At 56.9% G+C, this 19,091-nt stretch overlaps 2 protein-coding genes and 1 long non-coding RNA gene across 3 annotated transcripts; 2 read left to right on the top strand and 1 right to left on the bottom strand.

The window, feature by feature from the left end:
- Positions 1-754: 754 nt before the first annotated feature.
- On the top strand, positions 755-4,010 carry LOC127473020 (uncharacterized). Its single transcript, XR_007905240.1, has 3 exons — positions 755-868; positions 1,891-1,945; positions 3,808-4,010. It is a non-coding gene; the product is annotated as an uncharacterized LOC127473020 (long non-coding RNA).
- Positions 4,011-4,074: 64 nt separating this feature from the next.
- On the top strand, positions 4,075-8,915 carry LOC127471446 (uncharacterized). The gene is made up of 10 exons (XM_051788347.1): positions 4,075-4,092; positions 4,134-4,161; positions 5,469-5,738; positions 6,213-6,329; positions 6,520-6,621; positions 7,045-7,167; positions 7,334-7,426; positions 7,711-7,803; positions 8,091-8,148; positions 8,802-8,915. The coding sequence occupies exons 1-10, from the start codon at positions 4,075-4,077 to the stop codon at positions 8,842-8,844; spliced, it is 945 nt and encodes a 314-aa protein (XP_051644307.1). The 3' UTR covers positions 8,845-8,915.
- A 5,074-nt stretch (positions 8,916-13,989) lies between these two features.
- Positions 13,990-18,419, bottom strand: LOC127472868 (uncharacterized). The gene is made up of 6 exons (XM_051791724.1): positions 18,227-18,419; positions 16,718-17,047; positions 16,359-16,628; positions 16,119-16,178; positions 14,891-14,939; positions 13,990-14,150 (listed from the first exon to the last, which is right to left on the bottom strand). Exons 1-6 carry the CDS (start codon positions 18,315-18,317, stop codon positions 14,147-14,149), a joined length of 804 nt encoding a protein of 267 aa, XP_051647684.1. The 5' UTR covers positions 18,318-18,419; the 3' UTR covers positions 13,990-14,146.
- Between the last annotated feature and the right edge of the window lie 672 nt (positions 18,420-19,091).

Below are 19,091 nucleotides of genomic sequence, written 5' to 3'. Positions count from 1 at the left end.
TTTTTAAGGAGCCGTGGGATGCCGTGTCCATCGTGGCAAAGGGTGGAGCAGGGAGCAGGGATGATGTGAGGGAATTGGAGAGCTCGGTTTGGGGGATCCGAGGGTGCCTGGAGGAAAGTGGAGCTGGTTTGAAAGCAGCTGAGCCCGGCCCAGCCTGGTGGGACCCGGTGTTGGTGTGTACCCCGGGATCCCCCGTTCCCATCAGCACATCCCAGGGCCCCCACTTTGGTCCCTTTTGCCACTGGGGCTGTCCCTCCCTCACCTTGTGCACCCTGAGCAATCCCCCACCCCACACACACCTTCGCTTGCCTCCACTCACCCTCTCTCCTCTCCAGGCTGCTCCATTTGCCCTCCGGTGCCCCCCACATCCCTGTTTGCTCCCTTGTCCCCCCAGGACCCCAATTCCTCCCTTGAGACCCCTTGGCTGTGCAATGCAGCCCCTCCTTCAGTTTTTTGGGGCTTCCCAGAGTCCTCAGTCCTATAGTGAAACCAAACCACCTCATTTTCCCTCCAGTGTGTCCCAGAGCTTTCTGCCTTCCCACAGTGCACTCCCACACCCCCTTCTCACTCCCAACTCTCAAAATTCCTCTGGTGCAGCTTTTGGTGCAATCCCTTGGCCTTCCTCTGGTGCCACCAGGAGCCTTTGACTCCTCACAGGCCTTGGGTGAAACAGAAGTTGCTTCTACCCCAGCTGAAAATTGTTTCCTTTTTTAGCTTCACTCCTCATTTGGGGCTTGCAGCAGCCTGGTAGTGGAAGGTGTCCCTGCCCATGGCAGGAGGTGGAACGGGATGGGCTTTAGGGTCCCTCCCAACCCAAACCATTCTGAGATTCCATGGATGTGACAAATTGAGGAACAGTGGGGGAAAGGTAAGGAGGCAGGTGCTGAAAGAAAATGAAGTGGGAAAGGAATGGGAAGGTGAGTGTTGGGCACATGGTGGGAGGTGCTTTGGGAGGTGGGAGTTGGGGGCTGGGTTCCCTCCCTGCCTGTGGCTGGGGCTGATGGAGCCAACAGGTGCCACCGTGTTGGTGCTCTCCAACCATCCACATCCCCCCCCTTTCTCCTAATGCTTCCCCCAGGGCTCTCCTATCCCAGCATCTGCCTTTGGAGCTCCATGGGAGTCGCAGGGTCTGGCTGTGCTCAGCAGGGCAGGAAAGCTTTCCCAGCACTCGGGGGCAGAGCCCAAACCTTCCCCAGCCCCTCATCCCTCTGCACCCTCAGTCTGGAGATGACACTTGGTCCCCAGGCCCTGATCCCAGGAGCGTCTCTTCCTTAAACTGAAATTCCCTTTGCAGGAAGCTGGTGGGACATGGATGATCCCAGCCCACCTCCAAAAGGTGGAGGGAAAAGCTGCTCCCAGTGGGACGAGTGTTTTGGAGCCAGGCCAAGCCCCTGCCCCCCAAACCGGGGTGGGAGCGAGTTCAAACTGCACTGCGGGAGCTGAGCTCCAGGGATGGGGTGGGAGAGGAGCTGTGGGAAAGGGGTAGGGATGGATCTTCTGCCCTCGGGGCATAGAAATGGTGTGGGATGTCTCCTGTAATTCCCATTCCTGTGGGACCCCCCTGCCCTGCCCCAGCAGAGCCGCGGGAGCCGCTGGTCCCCGCGCGGTGCCGGAGCCGTCGCAGCTCTGCCTTCCCTTCCCATCCCCGGGAGCGCGGGGACAAGAGCGGGAGCTGTCACTGCTGCCAGGAAGGCTCCCGGGAAGAGGAGGTGGCACGGAGGGAGAGGACCTATCGGCAGCAAAACAGGCTGGGCATACCCACGGCGAGGGGGATCCGTCCTCACGGTGGCGAACCTGACGGTCCAGCCTCACCCGGGCTCTCATCCCAGCGGGGGAATTCCAAGGGGATATTCGAAATCAGGGAAACTCGGGGCTGTTTTTCCTTGGCAGATGCTGCGGTGCCGTCCCGCGGAGCTGCTGGGGATCACCTGGGTGCTCCTCGCAGGTAAGGTGGCCCCGGGCTGGGCTGCGCTGGGAGCCGGTGCCGTCCCGTGGGCTCCGCGCCAGGTCCTCGCCTGCTCCAAACCCCCGGAGAGGCTTCGGCGGAGCTTCGGAACTTTTTAGGAGGGGTAAAAGGCTTAACCTGGAACGGAAAGGTGTGTGTGTGTGTCCAGGGAGGGAGAAGGTGGGAGAGCCAGGCACAGCTCCGGGAATAAAAGTCAGCTGCAGACAGATTTATACTGGGGCTGAGAGATGTAATAATGCAAAAATAAACACATATATATTAACATATATACATATGTGTTAAAAGTATATATGTAAAATCATGATATATGTAAAGCCCAGATTTTATTGCAGTTATGTAAGCAATGACACTGTGCTCTTTAGATACTCACTGGCTGCCTGGAAACACAAATCATAGAGTTATGGAATGGTTTGGGTTGGAAGGGTCCTTAAAACCCATCCAGTTCCACTCCCTGCCATGGGCAGGGACATCTTCCACTATCCCAGGTTGCTCCAAGCCCCGTCCAACCCAGCCTTGAACACTCCCAAGGATGGGGCAGCCACAGCTTCTCTGGGCAACCTGTGCCAGGTCCAAATGTACAAAGATTTTTAGGATGAGCATCTGAGATAGAAAGGAAACCCATTACCCTATACTTCGATTTTGGAATGGTGTCAGTGAGCTCTGAGGGTCTGTAGGACGAGCTTTGGCCATTGCATCTGTAAAAGATTCCTGGGATGAAGTGTTTTCTCTTTCCTTCAGCTTGTGGTTCTGCATGTTTTGTATAAACAGTGTTTTCCCAGAGAAAAGGGGGTTTTAGTCATTAAATTGTTTTTTGTCCCTCCACAGCTACAGTTTGGGGGGCAGGAAGGCACAAAAATAACTGGTTTCTAAGATCATAAGAATGAGAAATTAAAATCACCAGGTGAACTAGATTTACCTGGATTGTCCCATCTATTTTCTTTCCCACCTGTGCTGCAAAATCCCCCATGACAATGCCCAGTGGGAGCAGCAGGACTGTTTCCAGGGCTGTTTGCTGTCTCTGGAGGTGCAGTGGGAATGCAGGTGAACAGCTGCTTATCGAGGCAGGAGGTGAGACACCACAAAGAGCAAACACAGGCTGTGTAGCCTGTGAGAATCCCCCCTGTGAGAACTGCCCCTCACTGCCAGGCTCTGAGGCTCAGGAAGATGTTTTCATCCCATCTCATTTGTTGGGAAATGTGCCTGAGGGTGTTTGGGGTCAGGTGTCTGGAGAGGGACTGGGATCTCTTTCCTTCTTTTCCTCTTCTCCTTCTCTTTCCCTCCTTTAACCTCACCTTCTGATTTTTTTAAAGAATCCGCTTTACAAGATCAGGCTGCAGTATTGATTTCTGCTCAGCTTTCCTAGAATCCTCATTTTTTGGAGGGGGAATGGGAGCTGTGACCTTCCCACAGGAGCTCCTCTTGAAGTCCTTGAGCACCTGTGAGAGCCCAAGTTGTGACAAGCACAGGAATTTTGGGGAAGTGGCTGCATCCTCCAGTGCTGGGAGTGTGTGGACATGTTCAACCCCAAACAAGACTGGGAATTCTGTGGCTGCCCCCTCCATGGAAGTGTTCAAGGCCGGGCTGGAGGGGACTTGGAGCAGCCTGGTCTAGGGGAAAGTGTCCCTGCCTATGGCAGGAGGCGAAACGAGATGAGCTTCGAGGTCCCTTCCGACCCAAACCATTCCAGGATTCTCTGAACTGGGAATAAGCCATGGAAATTAGGTCAGGATGACAAAACCTCAAGTAGGAGAATCCAGTTCCACCCCCTGCCATGGGCAGGGACACCTTCCCCTAGACCAAGTTGCTCCCAGCCCCATCCCAGCCCCTCTCCCTCTCCCCAGTGCCACCACCGGTGCCGTTGCCTCAGGCTGTGGGAGCAGCAGGACCCCCCCAGGGAAGAGCTGCTGCTGCTGCTGTGGGATCTTCTGTGCTGCTCCCTGGGCTGGATAACGTCCCTCACAGCCATTCCACACGGTGGGAATACTCCAATGGCACCAGCTCCCACACCATCCTGCAGCACGCCGGGGGCTCTCACAGCCCAGCCATCCACGCGCCCTACGTGGGACGGGTTGTTTTCCATCCATCCAACGGATCCCTCACGCTGGAGGATGTCCAGGAAGGCGACAGTGGCATCTACAGGGTGACTGTCAGTGGGGAAGACAGAGAGAGCCTGGAAATCCTGCTGGAAGTCCTCAGTGAGTGGTGGGTGTGGGAGGGAGGAGCGGGGCAGTGGGTACAGGTAGAGCCATGGTGGAATTTGACTGTACATGGACCATCGGCCAGACCAGGGGGGGTGGAGAAGGGATTCTGAGCAAAGGCTGATGGGCCAGGCCTGAGCTTGTTTGAACCTGTCATGTATGGAGATGGCACCAAGGAGACCTTGGAAAGAGGCTCCCACCCTGTCCTAGGGGAGAAGATCTGGTGGTGCTGACCAAGGAGACCTTCTAGGGGGCCCGGCTGAGACAGAGGGCTGTGCTCCATCCTGGGAAGGAATTCCCTCCTTTGTTTTCCACTCTTCAGTCCAGGGATAGAGGGACCGGTTGGAGGATGGAGGGACTGGTGGGATGATGGAGGGACATCAGAGGGAGTGGTGGGATGACAGAGGAACGGGTGGGATAACAGAGGGTAGGATAACAGTGGGAGGATGGAGGGAAGATGGAGTGACTGGTGGGATGACGGAGGGATTGGTGAGATGACAGAGGGACCAGTGAGGTGCTGCACATCCACTGCCACCTGCAGAGAGTCCCTGCAGCACTCTGCCGAGGTTCAGCCAGCAGGGCTGATGGAGCTGAGCCCAGCAGGGTGGGCTTTGTGGAGGAGTCCCAGTCCCCCCTCAGCCCCCCCTGGCCCCACACTCGCTGTGTGCCGGCGCCAGCCGCTGCCACAGAGATAGGAGGCACTTGAAATAGCTCAGAAGTTCCTCCTCGATATTGCTCCCGGCAATTCCCTTAATTTGCTCTGGCATTATCCGTCCTTGTGCTAATAATGCCGTGGCCATAATGCTCCCACAGCCCTGCCCCACCCACCTCTCCTTCCAACCACACGTAATCTGAATGGGATCTGCAGCCTTCTCCACTTTTTTCTCATTTCCTGACACATTTCCAAATGCTCCATATTTACCCAAGTCCATTAAAAGCAATGATTCAGCTAGAAAAAACCAAACCCCAGTCCTGGAAAGCACAGCAGCAGGATGGACTTCCCAAGGGAAAGGCACCTGTGACTGCTGTGGCAGATGCTGTGGTGACAATTGCAGCCCAGGTGTCCATCACGGATGCTCCAGGTCATGTTCACTGGCACAGGTTGCCCAGAGAAGCTGTGGCTGCCCCTTCCCTGGAAGTGTCCAAGGCCAGGTTGGATGGGGCTTGGAGCCACCTGGGGTGGTACAAGGTGTCCCTGGCCATGGAAGGGGTGGAAGGAGATGGTCTTTAAGGTCCCTTCCCACCCAAACCATTCCATGATTCCATGTCTGAGAGAAGTGCTGGTGTCTCTGTTCCCTTTCCAGAGCCCGTGTCCCGCCCTCGGCTCTGGAGCAGCGCCCTCGTGGCTCGGGCCACTGGTGAGGTGGTCTGTGAGGTGGCAGAGGGCAGAGTGGACGCCATCACCTGGAAGAAGGATGGGCAGCCCCTTCCCCCAGACAGAGGTTTCCACCTCTCCAACAGCCGCAGCGTTTTGTACCTGAGGCCAGCGAAGAAGTCGGACTGTGGCTCCTACTCCTGCAACGCCAGCAACGGGATAAGCTGGCAAGAAACCTCCCTGAAAATCACCATTGCAGGTGATGGGGTTTCACCTCCCGTAGCTCCTCCTGCTCTCCACCCTTCCCTGGGCATCCCTGAGTGGCTCCATCCCATTCTTCTGCCTCCATCCCCCACAGTCTGGCCGCCCTCTCCGTGGGGTGGTGCCCACGTGTTGTTGACAGGAGCTCCCCACTGTAGGATGATCAGCAGCAATTCCTGATCTCTGATCCTACCAAGGCACAGTCCTTGGCAGGAGATTGGTCATTCCCTCTTGGAGCAGGTCCCAAGTGATGGCCCTTGGCCACGGTGATGGTGAGCAGGTCATGGGCAGGGGGTGGTGTCCGGGAAGCCTGTGGGCAGTACCCATCCCGGGTTGGATATTTCATGGTGCTGATTTGGCCACCAGCAGGCAAACAAATGGAATCTGTCCTGGTAATGGAGGAGCCCTGTAGCCACCAGAGCCATCCAGCCAGTGTCCTGACTGCTGTCCCATCCGGGTGGCTGTTTTCCAGGTCTCTCCCGCCCCTTGAAGGACACTCTGAGGATTGCAGTGGTCGCCGTGGTCTTCGCCGTCGTCTCGGCCTGTGGATTAATCATCCCCGTCTGCCAGTCTGAAAAGCTCCGAATAAGTGAGTTGGGGGAGCCAGACCCCCATTTCCCTCGGCTGGTGGGAGAGAGGGAGGAGCATTGCTGTGGGACCCCCCCAGGTCCTGGGACACCCCCCCTGTACCTGGGTGGGGACAGCGCATCCCACCCTGGGGGCTGGCACGGGGGACTCCTGGGGGTCACAGCCATCACCCCCCCTCTCTGGGTGTTTAGGTGGGGACCTGTGGAGGTGGCTCAGTGCCTACACTGCTGGGCTGGTGTGCGTCGCCTGCATCCTGGACGGCACTGCCGGGATCCTCTGGATGCGGGAGGAAGGTAGGAGGGGCCTGTGGGGCTGTTTGGAGTGGGGGGCAAGGACCCCATGGGAGATACAGAGACTCGTGGGGGTCAGAGAAGAAGGCAGTGGGGGGGGGGGGGGTCACACGAAGGGTAGATCCATCTGGAGCGATTTGTGTGTTCCCCATGTGGGATGTCCAGGTCGGGGGGGTGGGGCTGGACCACCATGTGGATTATACACCCACCTGTACAACTAATGCAGCCATTCCCCTTTCCCCAGGGCCCTTTCCCAGGGTGAGTCACAGAAGAGCAGTAAAATCATCTAGGGATGGAGAGGCTGCTTGCAAGGAAAGGCTTGGAGTCAGAAGAGGGTGGGAAAGGGATATGACAGAGAGGTACCATGGGATGAAGGAGGTGGACAGTGTAAGAGCAGGTTCTCTGCCTCATCCTGTTGCCTTTCAGGCCCTTCTGTTGCCATCATATTGCCCGAGATCACCCTGACCTACCTCATCGTGGTCACCTTCCTGGTCTCCACCAACGTGATCTTCCAGCCCATGATTTTCACCCAGCTGAAGAGCAAAACAGGTGAGTGGTTCCACCAAGGTGGGACCTCACCCTCAGCTTTTCAAAATGAAAACCCCTGTGCTAACTCAGGGCTGGTGCATCCTGCACCAGACCCTGGGTGAGGCCAGATCCCCACCCACACCTCTGGAAACACGACCTCACCCCTCTCTCCTGTGTCCCTGGGCAGCTCAGTACACGATGGGCTATGCTGCTCCGGGGGCGGTGCTCGTGGTGGTTCTCATGGCCTCCTTCCTCATCAAGAGCATCTACGAGCGCCACGGTGAGCGGGGATGCCCCACCCCAAGGCTACGACTCATGTAATCCCCCTATCCCTTCAACTCAGCCCTTGGAGACAAACCTGCTCCAAGGGAAAAAAAAAAATCCAACAAATCGGGAGCTTCAGGGAAGCGAAATCTTTGCAGAAGCAACGTTCTGTTTCAGCACCCCCCATCTGTTTTTACTTTGTGTTTTTGTGTGTGTGAGTGTGGGTTTTCACGGTGGCAACTTGGCTTCCTCCTGCCTGTCCCTCTGCTCCGTGCTGACCCCGGGTTTCTCTGGTGGCAGGAGAAGGATGTGCCGCCTTCATGGACATGACCCCCCTGGTGCTCAGCACGGCGGCCGTGTCGGGCCTCCCACTCCTCACCATCTTCCTCTGCTGTGAGTCTTCTTCAGCTCTTCATCCCACTCTGCTTCATCATCTCCCAGCCCCTCCCAGCACCTCCTGCCAGGCCAGCTGGGCTCCCTCTGTCCCCACCCGTCAGGCAGCCCGTGAATTATTTAAAAGTGGTTTATTTGGCTCTTGTGAGGACACCAAGAGCTCTCTCCATTGCCTGTGTCCCTTCCCTGGTGAGCCCCAGCCACCACACCCCAAATACAATATCCCATCCCTCGCCCCTGGTGCCTCTCCCGTGTTTTCCTGGAGGCTGGGATTTGTCCTTTTGCAGATCACATGACGCAGGGGAGGCGGCAGGACCGCGACGTCTCTTCCACGGACAAGGCGAGGTAGATCCTCTGTTCCCATTTTCCACGTGAATTCACACTGTCTTGAAGTGGAAAGAGTGGCATGTGGAAATTATCCTGGGCTTTGGTTTAAGTCCTGGGCCCCAAGGAAGATGCAGACCTGGTTTCACAGCATCCAAGTACGGTTTGGGTTGGAAGGGACCTTAAAAATCACCCGGTCCCACCCCTTGCCATGGGCAGGGACACCTCCCATTAGCCCAGGTTGCTCCAAGCCCCGTCCAACCTGGCCTGGGACACTTCCAGGGATGGGGCAGCCACAGCTTCTCTGCCCAACCTGTGCCAGGGCCTCCCCACCCTCACAGCCAGGAATTCCTTCCCAGTATCCCATCCCACCCTGCCCTCGGGCAGTTCTCACCCCAGCACGATGGATCTCAGCCACACCTTGGGGCTGTTTGGGTTTAACCACCCCCTGTGCCCTGCAGGAAAGCCCCCCAGGCCATCACACCCTCCTGACCAGCTTCTCTTTGCCCCAGCCAAAACCACTGGAGGTACAGAGGGGTGAGAGTCACCCCCACAGCCAAGTGTAGGGTCTTGTGCAAGGGTGGGCAGGGAGAGGGACACACCAGAGCCCCTGTGGATCCGCCAGAGCCCAGCTCCAACAGTGCTCAGTGTGTCCCCTCTGCTCTTCCTTCCAGGTCCTTCGAAATGTCTGGCACCATGGACATCATTCCCAGCTGATGGAGATCTTCTGGGGTGTTTCTCACTTGGCTGAGTCAACCCCAGCCTTCCCCAAGGTTTAGTGGGTTCAGGGCTCTCAGTGTCAGATCCCCTACAACATTAATAATAAATCTCAATGAAATTAACCCATTTTTGCCTTTGTTTTTGAATAAAACAGGCCCAGGGGAGGCCAAATGCACATTTTCCCCTTTCTCCATAAAACCAAGGCCTGAAGCAGAGAAGCACTTTTAGCAACAGCTGCAGGAGTCTCCCTTTATTTAACATTTGTGGGTAACCCCAAGCATCCACCTCACCCCACCCTTCCCATCCATCCACGTGTCACTTTTCACCCCCTGGGCAGGTGACTTCAGGGCATGTTTTGGGGTGTTCTCCCCCTAAATCCACAGGCCCTTCTGCTGCCTGTCCCCTTTAGTCTGGGACAGCATCTCCAGGGGACCAGCCCCCCACTGGGAGGTTTGGGGGGCCAGGATCTGGGTGCTGCCTACACGGCAGGGCAGGGTAGGGCTCACTCCTTATGGCCAGCAGGAACCTGGATCCCTATCCACTCTATTTTTTTTTTGCTCTTCCTCCTTGGATTTTCCTGCTTGAACAGGCAGCATCACATTCACATCTCAGCCCTCCTGCTTCCCTCCTTCCCACATAGGAAAAAAATCACAGTTCTTGGATCAAGAAAATGGGGGGAAATCCTGTTTTCATCACTTTTCCCGGACCCCTCTCCAAACAACCTGCCTTAGGAGGAGAATGCAATGAGTATCAGGAGCTGAGTAAGATGGAGGCTTAAGAAAAACAGACATTAAAATGAAGAGCAGGGGGTTGGACTCGGAGCACTCCGTGGTTTCAGCCCTGGATAAGCGATGGCTTGTGGCAGGTTTGGCCACTGGGACACAAGAAAGCCACAACCAGCAGCTTCATCCCTGAGTGGTCAGAGTCTGGCAGGTTTAAGGGCCATCAAACCACGAGAGGCCTCAGAGGTCAGCATGGCCTTGGTACCAGCTAATTGCCAACTGCTAATTGCACAGAGCAAATGGGGCAGCGGAGAGAGTCGGGGATGAATTAACCCCTGGACGTACCAAGGATCTCCAAAACACCCAGGATGTCTATGTCATGTTCAGCTTCTTGCTGGCACCTGTGATCGTGCCTGTATTAGAGAGAGGAGGGGAGAATTCACCATTTCTCTGGCTTTTTTAAGTTGTTTTTTTTTTTTTTGGTTTCCCCCATCCCCTATATTCCTGCAACTGGGCCCTCAGGGGAACCTCACAGCCAGTCCAAGGGGAATGAACAGGAATTGATGGGTCCTGCTCTTTGCAAAGGGGATTTTCTCCCTCCCATAAGAATCTCTGATTATTGCTGGGTGGAAAGGAGCTTCCCTGGAGGCCATGGGCCATGTTTGTACATCCCTGAGCCTTCTGCTCTGTCTTCCTGGGAACAGTAAATTTGATTTATTTATTGACTTTGTGTTTGCTGAGCCCTTGTCAGCAGTCTCTGGCCTCCCTGTAATATCATTAAGGTTAAAAAAAAACAGTGGTTGATTTGATCTCTCAGGCTATACCAGACCTGCTGAGGGCACGAGGCTGCTCAGGACCGTGGCCAGGAGGCTTTTGGATGCTGACAAGCATGGAGAGGCCACAAGCTCCCTGGACAATCCACATTATCTCCTGGTCATCCTCACAGTAAGGTAGTTTTCTTGTATTTGGGGTGAATTTCCTTATTAATGTGCCCATTGCCTCTTGGCCTGTCAGTGGCACCAGTAAAAATTCTGTCTCACTCTCCTTTACAAGCCCCTTTAGATATTTATCCCCCTTGACAAGACCCCTGAGCCTCCCCCAGCTCTCCCAGCCTCTCCTTGGACGGGGGATCCTTCAGCACCTGGATCATCCCTGTGGCCCTTTGCTGGACTCTCTCCAACCAGCCCATATTCCCAAGGTGCTGAGGAGCCCAAAACCAGACCCAGTCCCCAGCTGGGGACTCACCAGTGCTGAGCAGAGGCAAAGGGTCCCCTCCTGTGGTGTCACAGAATCACAAAGGCTCAGAAAGCCCCCCGAGATCATCGGGTCCCACTGTGATGCTCCTCCTTATGCAGCCCAGGACACTGTTGGCCACCTTTGCCTCGCTGGATCGTGGTGTCCACGCTCGGTATGATGTTCGTGGTCCATGTGGTGTCCATGCTCAACATGATGTCCCAACTCAGCCTGGTGCCCATGGCCCTACAATGCCCCATCCCGGGCAAAATGCGCTCCGAGGACTCGGTGCCAGCGCCGTGTGACAGCTGTGTGAGCAGCTGATGGAACAGCCAGAAAGGCTGTAACAGGAACCATCCTGGCAGAAGATGCCTGCTGAGATGCCTGGATGCTGAGATATCTGGCAGGCAGGGCACTGCCAGCCCGGGAGCCAGAGCACCCCTGAGGATGCATCCGGGAAGTGCCACCGGGTGCTCAAGATCGGCCCCAGACACCCTGAGGAGCACGAAACCAAGAAAGAGCAACAACAAACATCATCTGGAAAAGGGAAACTGAGTTTAAAGAGGTAGACAACAATCTGGGAAAGCAGGAAGAGGCAAAGGGTCTTGGCTGTTCCAGCTGGAGGATGAGAGAAAGGGCCCAGGGAAGCAAAAACGGGTCTGAGAAAAACAGGAAATCGGATTATCGGAGGCAGTTTCCAGGTGCAACAGAAAGACCTGCTCCAAGGAGTGGTATCCTGCACCCCCTCATGTCACTACACCATCAAAAATCACTCACTTCCTACCCAAAACCAGCCTCTCCCTGCAGGAATTTCTCTACCTGAGCTGCGACCCTGCTCAGGAATGATGGCCTGACTCCAGGTTCCAACATGGATCATCCTGCAGGAGACTTTGTCCAGCAGCAATTGGCCTGGCTCCTGGAGTGGTTGGATGAGCACTCCACTAGTGAGAGTGCCACTAACACCTGTATATAATATACAGGTATTTGTGTAAGGGATTAATCATAGATACACACAGTGGGAGTATGAAATACGGACATGAACTGTGAGTAATCCTGTAGTAACTTGAAATGCCCACTTGTTTTACCAGTAGTAAAGGTGGAGGAAGGACACGAAGGCACAAACCAAGGATGGGAGGAGATGGATGCTGCCAAGATCTCTTCCCCAAGTACATCCCAGCACATCTGACACACTCCAGGATACAAACACAGGGATTTATTTACTCGGGGCACGTTTAAACTCACCACTTTATACACTTTATACTCAGCCTTTCCCAGAGGCTGCTTCCAATGCACTGTGTTTCCTACAGCCCAGACGTGCTTTTCTGACCACAAACAGCTGCTGAGCACAAACCCAAAGGCCACCAGACGAACCCCAGAGGTGAAACCTCCCCAAAAATCCCCCCCTTCCCGGGCTAGCCCTGGGGCAGCCCCAGCCGTGCTTCTTGGGAAGCGGCTCCTCCCTGGGCCGTGCCAGGTCTCCGTGACTCAGGGAACTGAGACAGGTTAAAAATACCCTCACCCAGATCTGGAGCAGAGTTGTTGGGTTGTTTTTAACCCCAGCTGAGTGTCTCAGGCTGTCACTGCCACAGGGGTTGGGTGAGGGAGGGGATGGGGATACAGGAACCCCACAGCAGCAGCAAATGCCCTTCCCAGCACAGCAGAGCTGGGCAACAGGATAAATCCAGCATTCCCACGTCTGCCACCAGCTACAGCCCATCCCCAAGGGCTGCCACTCACACAGGGGAGCACATTCCACTACTACCACAGGCTCCAGATACCCCGAGGGGGCATTTTCCACCCCTAAACCTCACGGGGATGACGTGTGATAACAGGGATATCCACTGGGATAACGTATATGCTTTTATTAGCAGCAAAAGACACTATAAAAAACACAAAGTCTCCAAAACAATTTGCAGACAACTCTCTGAAATACTTAGAAAAGTGTTATTTGCAAAACTGTGTGGCTGCTTTTCACACCTGCAAGTACAACAAGGAACATGACAACCTGCTCTGAAGCTTTCAACGAGGCTGGAACCTCAAACCACCCAAACTCTTTTGCTTCCTTGAATTGCTCCAAGAAACCCCAGGCTGAGAGCCTGACTATCCCAGTGATCTCTCCCACCATTTCCCAATTTGCTCACAGAAGGAGGTGTAGGAGAGCTCAGGGATGGGATCTGAGCCTCTCCCAGGAGAATTTCTGTTCTCTGAGATAGGATAACCCTGGGGAGAGGGAACCCCCCACTGCCCTGGCCAGGAAAGCTCTTGCAGCTCTTCAGGCAAGACCCCAGCACAGAAACACCCCCCAGACTGGTGGCTCAGAGCACAGAGAGGTCCCCAAGTGACCAGAACATCCAACACCCATTCCAGAGGTGCTGGGGACCAGCTCAGGGACCTGGGGTTGTCCCCATCGGACTGAAAGGGGGGTACAAACACCTCGGGGTCCAGCACCCCAGGAGAGCATCCAGTTCTCTCCAGGGGGGAGATGCTTTCTATAGGAATAACATTCCCTTCACAGCAAAGCCCAGGAGAGCCCTGTGGACACAGCACAGGGATGGAGGGGACAGGAGGACAGGAGGGGACAGGCAAGGCTGACCTGGCCATATCCAACCAGGCCAAGGCTGCTGTCACTTGTTGGAGCAGCAAACAGGAAGCACAAGCTGGCACTGACACATGGTCAACCCAGCTGGCTCATGTTGGGAAGAGGATGGGGTGTCTTCAGGGATGTCCCCTGATCCTGCCAGAGCCCAAGGAGAACAGAGGAGATGGGCTCGGGAGCATCCCGCCATCATCCAGCAGCAGGGATTTCTTTGGGATTTGCTTTTGAAAACTGAACTCCTTTGCTGTTCCCCCATTCCCTGCCACCTTCCACTGCCTCCCTCCCCTCCTGGATGCACAAACAGCAAAATCCTGCCCTCTTTCCTCCCTCTGAGGGTCCAAGGGAGTGGAAAGCCCACAGAGCGCCCCTGGCAAGACCCTGGCACAGCAAAGCTGGCACCAAACAGCATTTCCCAGCATCCCCAGGACTGTGGATTTGCCCAGTGTGGATGGTGGCTCTTTCCAGAGCCATGAGCCCACCCAGGCCCCTGGAGGAAGCCAGGAGAGGGATGGAGAGATGGAGCAGGCACAGCTGTGCCCATCTCCTTCAGAGACGCGTGAGGGGCCCTGGGAAAGAGCAGGACAACACAAATAGTCCAAGCCAGTGTTTTCCAAAAAAATTTGTGGGTTTCAGCAGCTTGAACACCTCAGAGGTGAGCCTGGGAGAGGCTGGGACTGGATGGGACACCCAGCATTCCCAGCAACGTCCATCATCAGGGAAGGGCAGCGAGGGAACAGCTGAGGCAGCTCTACCTGCAAGGAGAGGAGAGGTTCTCATCTGAGCCATGTCCTGGGCATAGATCCTCCATCTGCTGCTCACTTGGATCCCTCCAAGGCCTCAGGCAGCTCAGGGTGTCCCATGCTGGCAGTGGCAGTGCCAGAAGGTCTGGAATTCTGCTCTGCTCCAAACTCCACGAGATACCTTGGCCAATTTATCCCCGGGAGGAGTTACCTGGGACCTACCTGGCTGCACAAGACACCTGAGAGCTCTCTTGTTTTCAACCAGCAGCAACGTGGGATGGGTTTTCCATCCTTAAGGACCCACTACTCTCTAGGAAGCTCTAGTTAACAGCCCAAGTGTGTGTGTGGTCACACAGAGTGAGTGACTTCTGAGAACATTTAGAGACTCACTCGCTTCCCAGAAATTTCTGGAGTATTCAAAACCCCACTCATTAAAGAGCATGTTCCAGAGCTAAGATAACCAGGAGCATCAGGCTCGGGGGGGGAGGGGGAATCAAGAGTATTTCCAGAGTAAATCCCAGTGTAAATCGCAGTGGGGATTAAAAAGGGGAGGACAGCAAATCCTCTGAGCCTTCAGAGTGGGGAGAGCAGCCCCTCCACTGCCTCTTACCAGGAGAGGCTGGGATAGCATTCCAAGCTCCCTCATTTCTCCAGCTTGCTCAGATCCAGCCAAGGACAAACTTGGGCTTGTAGATAGTAAGTTTTGGCTGGAGAAGCAGGGCCACCCCCAGGAGGGGGCTGGAGGATCTTACCTACAGAGTCGAAATGGCTGCTCCGTTCTCCTGCACCAGACGAAGATACCTGGGGGTAAAAGCAGCCATCAGCATCATCCCAGAATCCCAGAATGGTTTGGACTGGAAGGAACCTTAAAGCCCATCCAGTTCCAACCCCCTGCTATGGGCAGAGACCTTCCCCTAGACCAAGTTGCTCCAAGCCCCATCATCCCCATCTCCATTAAACGCCCTGGAGGTGGTGCTCCAGCTGGGAAACCTCAACCCAGGAGTGTCCACCAGCCCTTCCCGACACAGGGCTGGGGTATGGGGTATGGGGGAGACCCCCCCTGCCCAACCCCACGGTGCCCCACAGGTCCCAGTCCCATCAACAGCCAGGGAGGGAACCAGCCACCAGCTCTGGCCACGTGTGAGCAGGGAGGAGTGTGATGGGATGAGCAGAGCGGGAGCACAGCCAGGAGCTTTTCCAGCACCTCCCCAGTGCCCCGAGGCTTTTCACAGGAAAAACCTGAAATCTTTGTGCAACACCAAAACACACCTACAATCCCCAGGGAGAACCTCCCACTTCATTCAAACCAGATCCAGGCCCAGGCTTGGGTGGTTCTTGTTTATTTTGTCCCTCAGTTGGCAATCTGAGAATTAAAATCCCCACTTTGCCAGTGATTAGGGATGGGATGGGATGGGATGGGATGGGATGGGATGGGATGGGATGGGATGGGATGGGATGGGATGGGATGGGCCAGAAGACACGCTCTCCAGCTCCAAAAAAGGAGAGAAAGCAAGACTGGAAGCACATTTCCCTTCTGAGGGCAGAAAACCACAGCAGAGCACGGTGGGGGGCTCGGGGCTGTCACCGTAGAAGGGATGCGTGACCTCCCCTGGCAACCATGGGGTTTTGTTGGAGGCTGGCCCAGATCAGGACAGTCAAATATAACCTCCTGCCTGTTCTGGATGTGCAGGAGGGGTTTTCATGACAACCTTCCCTCTTGTGCTCGGGGGAGGAGGGAGGCAAAGGGAGGCAAAAGAGGATAATGGAGGATAGCAGGACCTCCTTGGACTGGGGACACCCTGCTTGAAACAACAGCTGGGACAAAGCCCAGCCCCTGCCTGCAGGATGTAGGGTGGCAAGGCCAGGTCCTGCCACATGGTACCCTTCTGGTGCACAGCACCTGCCACAGCACCCCCCAGCCAGGTAGCAGGCAGGGTAAAGAGTCAGCCCAGCACCCACCAGCTGCTCCCCAGCACCCACCTGCGAGGCAGCCGACCACCACACACGCCAGGACCACGGGCAGCACCACGTTCGCCGAGTCTGCAAAGGGGAGAACCCTCATCCTCCGCACCAGAGGAAATTCAACCCCCCCCACCCTCCAAGCAAGAACCTGCCCATGCAGCACAGGGAGACAGGGGTAGCAGGAGAGAGAGGATCCCTCTTTGGGGGCTGTTTTGCCCCATTTCTTTCCCTGGGCACGGGGAAGGAGCCCCCACTCACGGTGGACGTGGAGCAGGAAGGAGGTCTCGTTCTGGCTCACGGCGTTGCGCACCACGCACGCGTAGTACCCGCTGTCCCTCATCGACACCCTGACGATGCACAGCGTGCTGTTGTCCTCAAACTGGATGCGGTCACTTCCCAGAAGCAGCTCCCCATTTTTCTTCCACCAGTACAAGTCTGCCTTCCCCTTCAGGACGTTGCAGACCAGTTTGGTGTCGTCTCCCGCCTTCACCGACGAGTTGCCCACGATTTCTGGCTCGGACAGCGGTTCTGGGAGAGACAGGCGGACTGTCAGCGGGCAAACCCGCGGCTCCGCGGATGCCCGGCCACGGAGGAGGGTTGGCCGTGGCATCACTCACCAACAACGTGCAGCTGGAACCAGTCCGTGGCCTCCTCCTCGGAGCTGAGGCGGTACAGCCGCCCGTCGCCGCGCCGCAGCACCATCTGCAGCGAGAAGTTGGTCTCGTTGAACCTCGTGCGGTTCTCGTAGGGGCGGGACGTGCTGGGGGGCCGACCGAAGGCATAGCGGAGGATGACACCCTGCTCCACGCCCGCTCTGTATTCCCAGGACACCGCTCTGCCCACCCGCAGCCGGGGCACCGTGAGCAGCACGGTGCAGCCCACGGCCGAGACCAGGCGCCCCGAGGCTGGGCTGAGGTCGGCCGAGTAGCACGGAGCGAGTGTGCGGGCTGGAAAAGAAAGCAGGAGTGACTCCACGGCTACAGAGATCCCACTTCACCCACCGGGGATGAAGGAGGTGCCGCAGGAACCCGTCCTGGCTCACAAACAGCGGGGCCGAGGAGGGAATTATTTATAGAATCATGAATCATGGAATGGTTTGGAAGGGACTTTAAAGATCATCCAGTCCCATGGGCAGGGACACCTTCCACTAGCCCAGGTTGCTCCAAGCCTTGTCCAGCTCGGCCTTGGACTCTCCCAGGGATGGAGAGTGTTGGGGAGCAATGTGTGCCAGGGCTTCACCAGCCTCACATGGAAGAACTTCTTCCCAATATCCCATCTGACCCTACCTTCACCAAGAAGCCATTCCCCCTTGTCCTCTCCCTCCATCCCTTGTCCCCAGTCCCTCTCCAGCTCTCCTGGAGCCCCTTTAGGCCCTGCAAGGGGCTCTCAGGTCTTCCTGGAGCCTTCTCTTCTCCAGGTGAACCCCCCCCAGCTCTCCCAGCCTGGCTCCAGAGCAGAGGGGCTCCAGCCCTTGGGGGGGCCTCCTCTGGACTTGCTCCAACAGCTCCACATCCTTCTGATGTTGTTCCCCAGGGCTGGAGGCAGCTCTGCAGGTGGGGTCTCACCTGGGGGGGCAGAGGGGCAGAATCCCCCTGCCCTGCTGCCCACGCTGTGGGCATTCAGCATTGTTGGCCAGGTCACGTTGAGCTTCTCACCCACCCAGACCCCCGAGTCTTTAAGCAGCGACATGGAAAGGCTCCTCCCACGTTACAGGGGACAGACTCCGGGGGACGGAGCTGCGGGACCCCCCGGGCACAGCCCACCGCCCGCGGGGCCCGGCCGGGAAAACGCGCCGAGAGCCGAGAAAAGCCGCAAGTCCCTTCCCGACCTTCCTCTAAAAGCTTTTTCCCGGGATTAAGGCGTGCCCGAGCCTGGACTCGCCTTGGCTTCTTAAAACCGGCGCCAGGAGCAGCCCCCGGCGCCCCCCGACCCGGAGGGGCCCCCTCGATGCTGCGGGAGGGGTCCCCGCCCGCCTTTCCCCCCGCGCTCGCCCCCGACTGGTCCCAGCTCAGCAAAACCTGCCCGGAACGCGCCGGGTGAGACCCGCGGGCACCCCCGGAGCGTGGCCGACCCCCAGGCGGGGGGATCGCGGGTATCCCCCCGCTCCTCCCGGGGCAGAGACTCGCCTGTGATCCCCGGGCCGGCTGCCGCGCTGCCGGGGGCGAGGACGAGGAGGAGGAGGAAGAGGAGGAAGGGGAGGAGGGGGACGGGGAACATCTGCGGGGCCGGTACAGCGGCGGCTCCGCCACGAGACTCGGGCAGATCCGTTGGGGCGGGACCGGGCGGTTCCGGGCGGTTCCTCTCCTCCTCCTCCTCCTCCTCCTCTCCTCTCCTCCCCCCCCCCACAACCCTTGCTTGCTCTCCTCCTCTTCTTCCTCCTCCTCCCTTTCTCCCTCCTTCCCTCCCTTCCCCTCCCCACCTTCTTCCCCTCCTCATTCTCCTCTTCCTCCTCTCTTCTTCTCTTCCTCGTCTCTTCCTCCTTTCTTCCTCCTCTCTTTCTCCTCCTCTCTTCTTCTCTCTCCCCTCTTCTCCTGCTCCTGTCTTCCTCTTTTCCTCCTCTCCTCTCCTCCCCCTCTCCTCTTCCTCTCTTTCTCCTCGCCTTCCCTCCTCTCCCCTCCCCAGGACATCCAAACCCAACCCACAGAACCCCCCCAAGGCCCTGGGCGCTGCCTCCTCCTGCCCCTCCCGTACCTGCTCTACCTGTCACGGGGCAAACGCCCCAAATCCCAGCACAGAGGCACTGAGGGAATGGCCTCACCCCACCCCCTGCCCCCGGGGGTCCTTCACGGGGCAAAGGATCCCACCACAGCAACAAAAACTGGGGATTAATCATTTCCTGGAGCAGTCCTCCAGCTCCAGGGCGGGCTGTGGGAAGGACGGGACCGCGGCTGCGACATAAAGATCCCTCTGCTCCCCCAGGAGGTTCATCCCGGAATGTTCCGTGGGGAACAGATGGGGAGGGAGAGGATGTTCTCCTCCTTCCCTCGGTGG

Source organism: Manacus candei, unplaced genomic scaffold (genome assembly GCF_025592945.1).
Source record: "Manacus candei isolate 608988 ecotype Guabito, Panama unplaced genomic scaffold, ASM2559294v1 h1tg000003l, whole genome shotgun sequence".
NCBI lineage: Eukaryota > Metazoa > Chordata > Aves > Passeriformes > Pipridae > Manacus > Manacus candei.
Note: the sequence above shows the minus strand (reverse complement) of the source record. Positions and strands in the feature narration are given on the sequence as shown.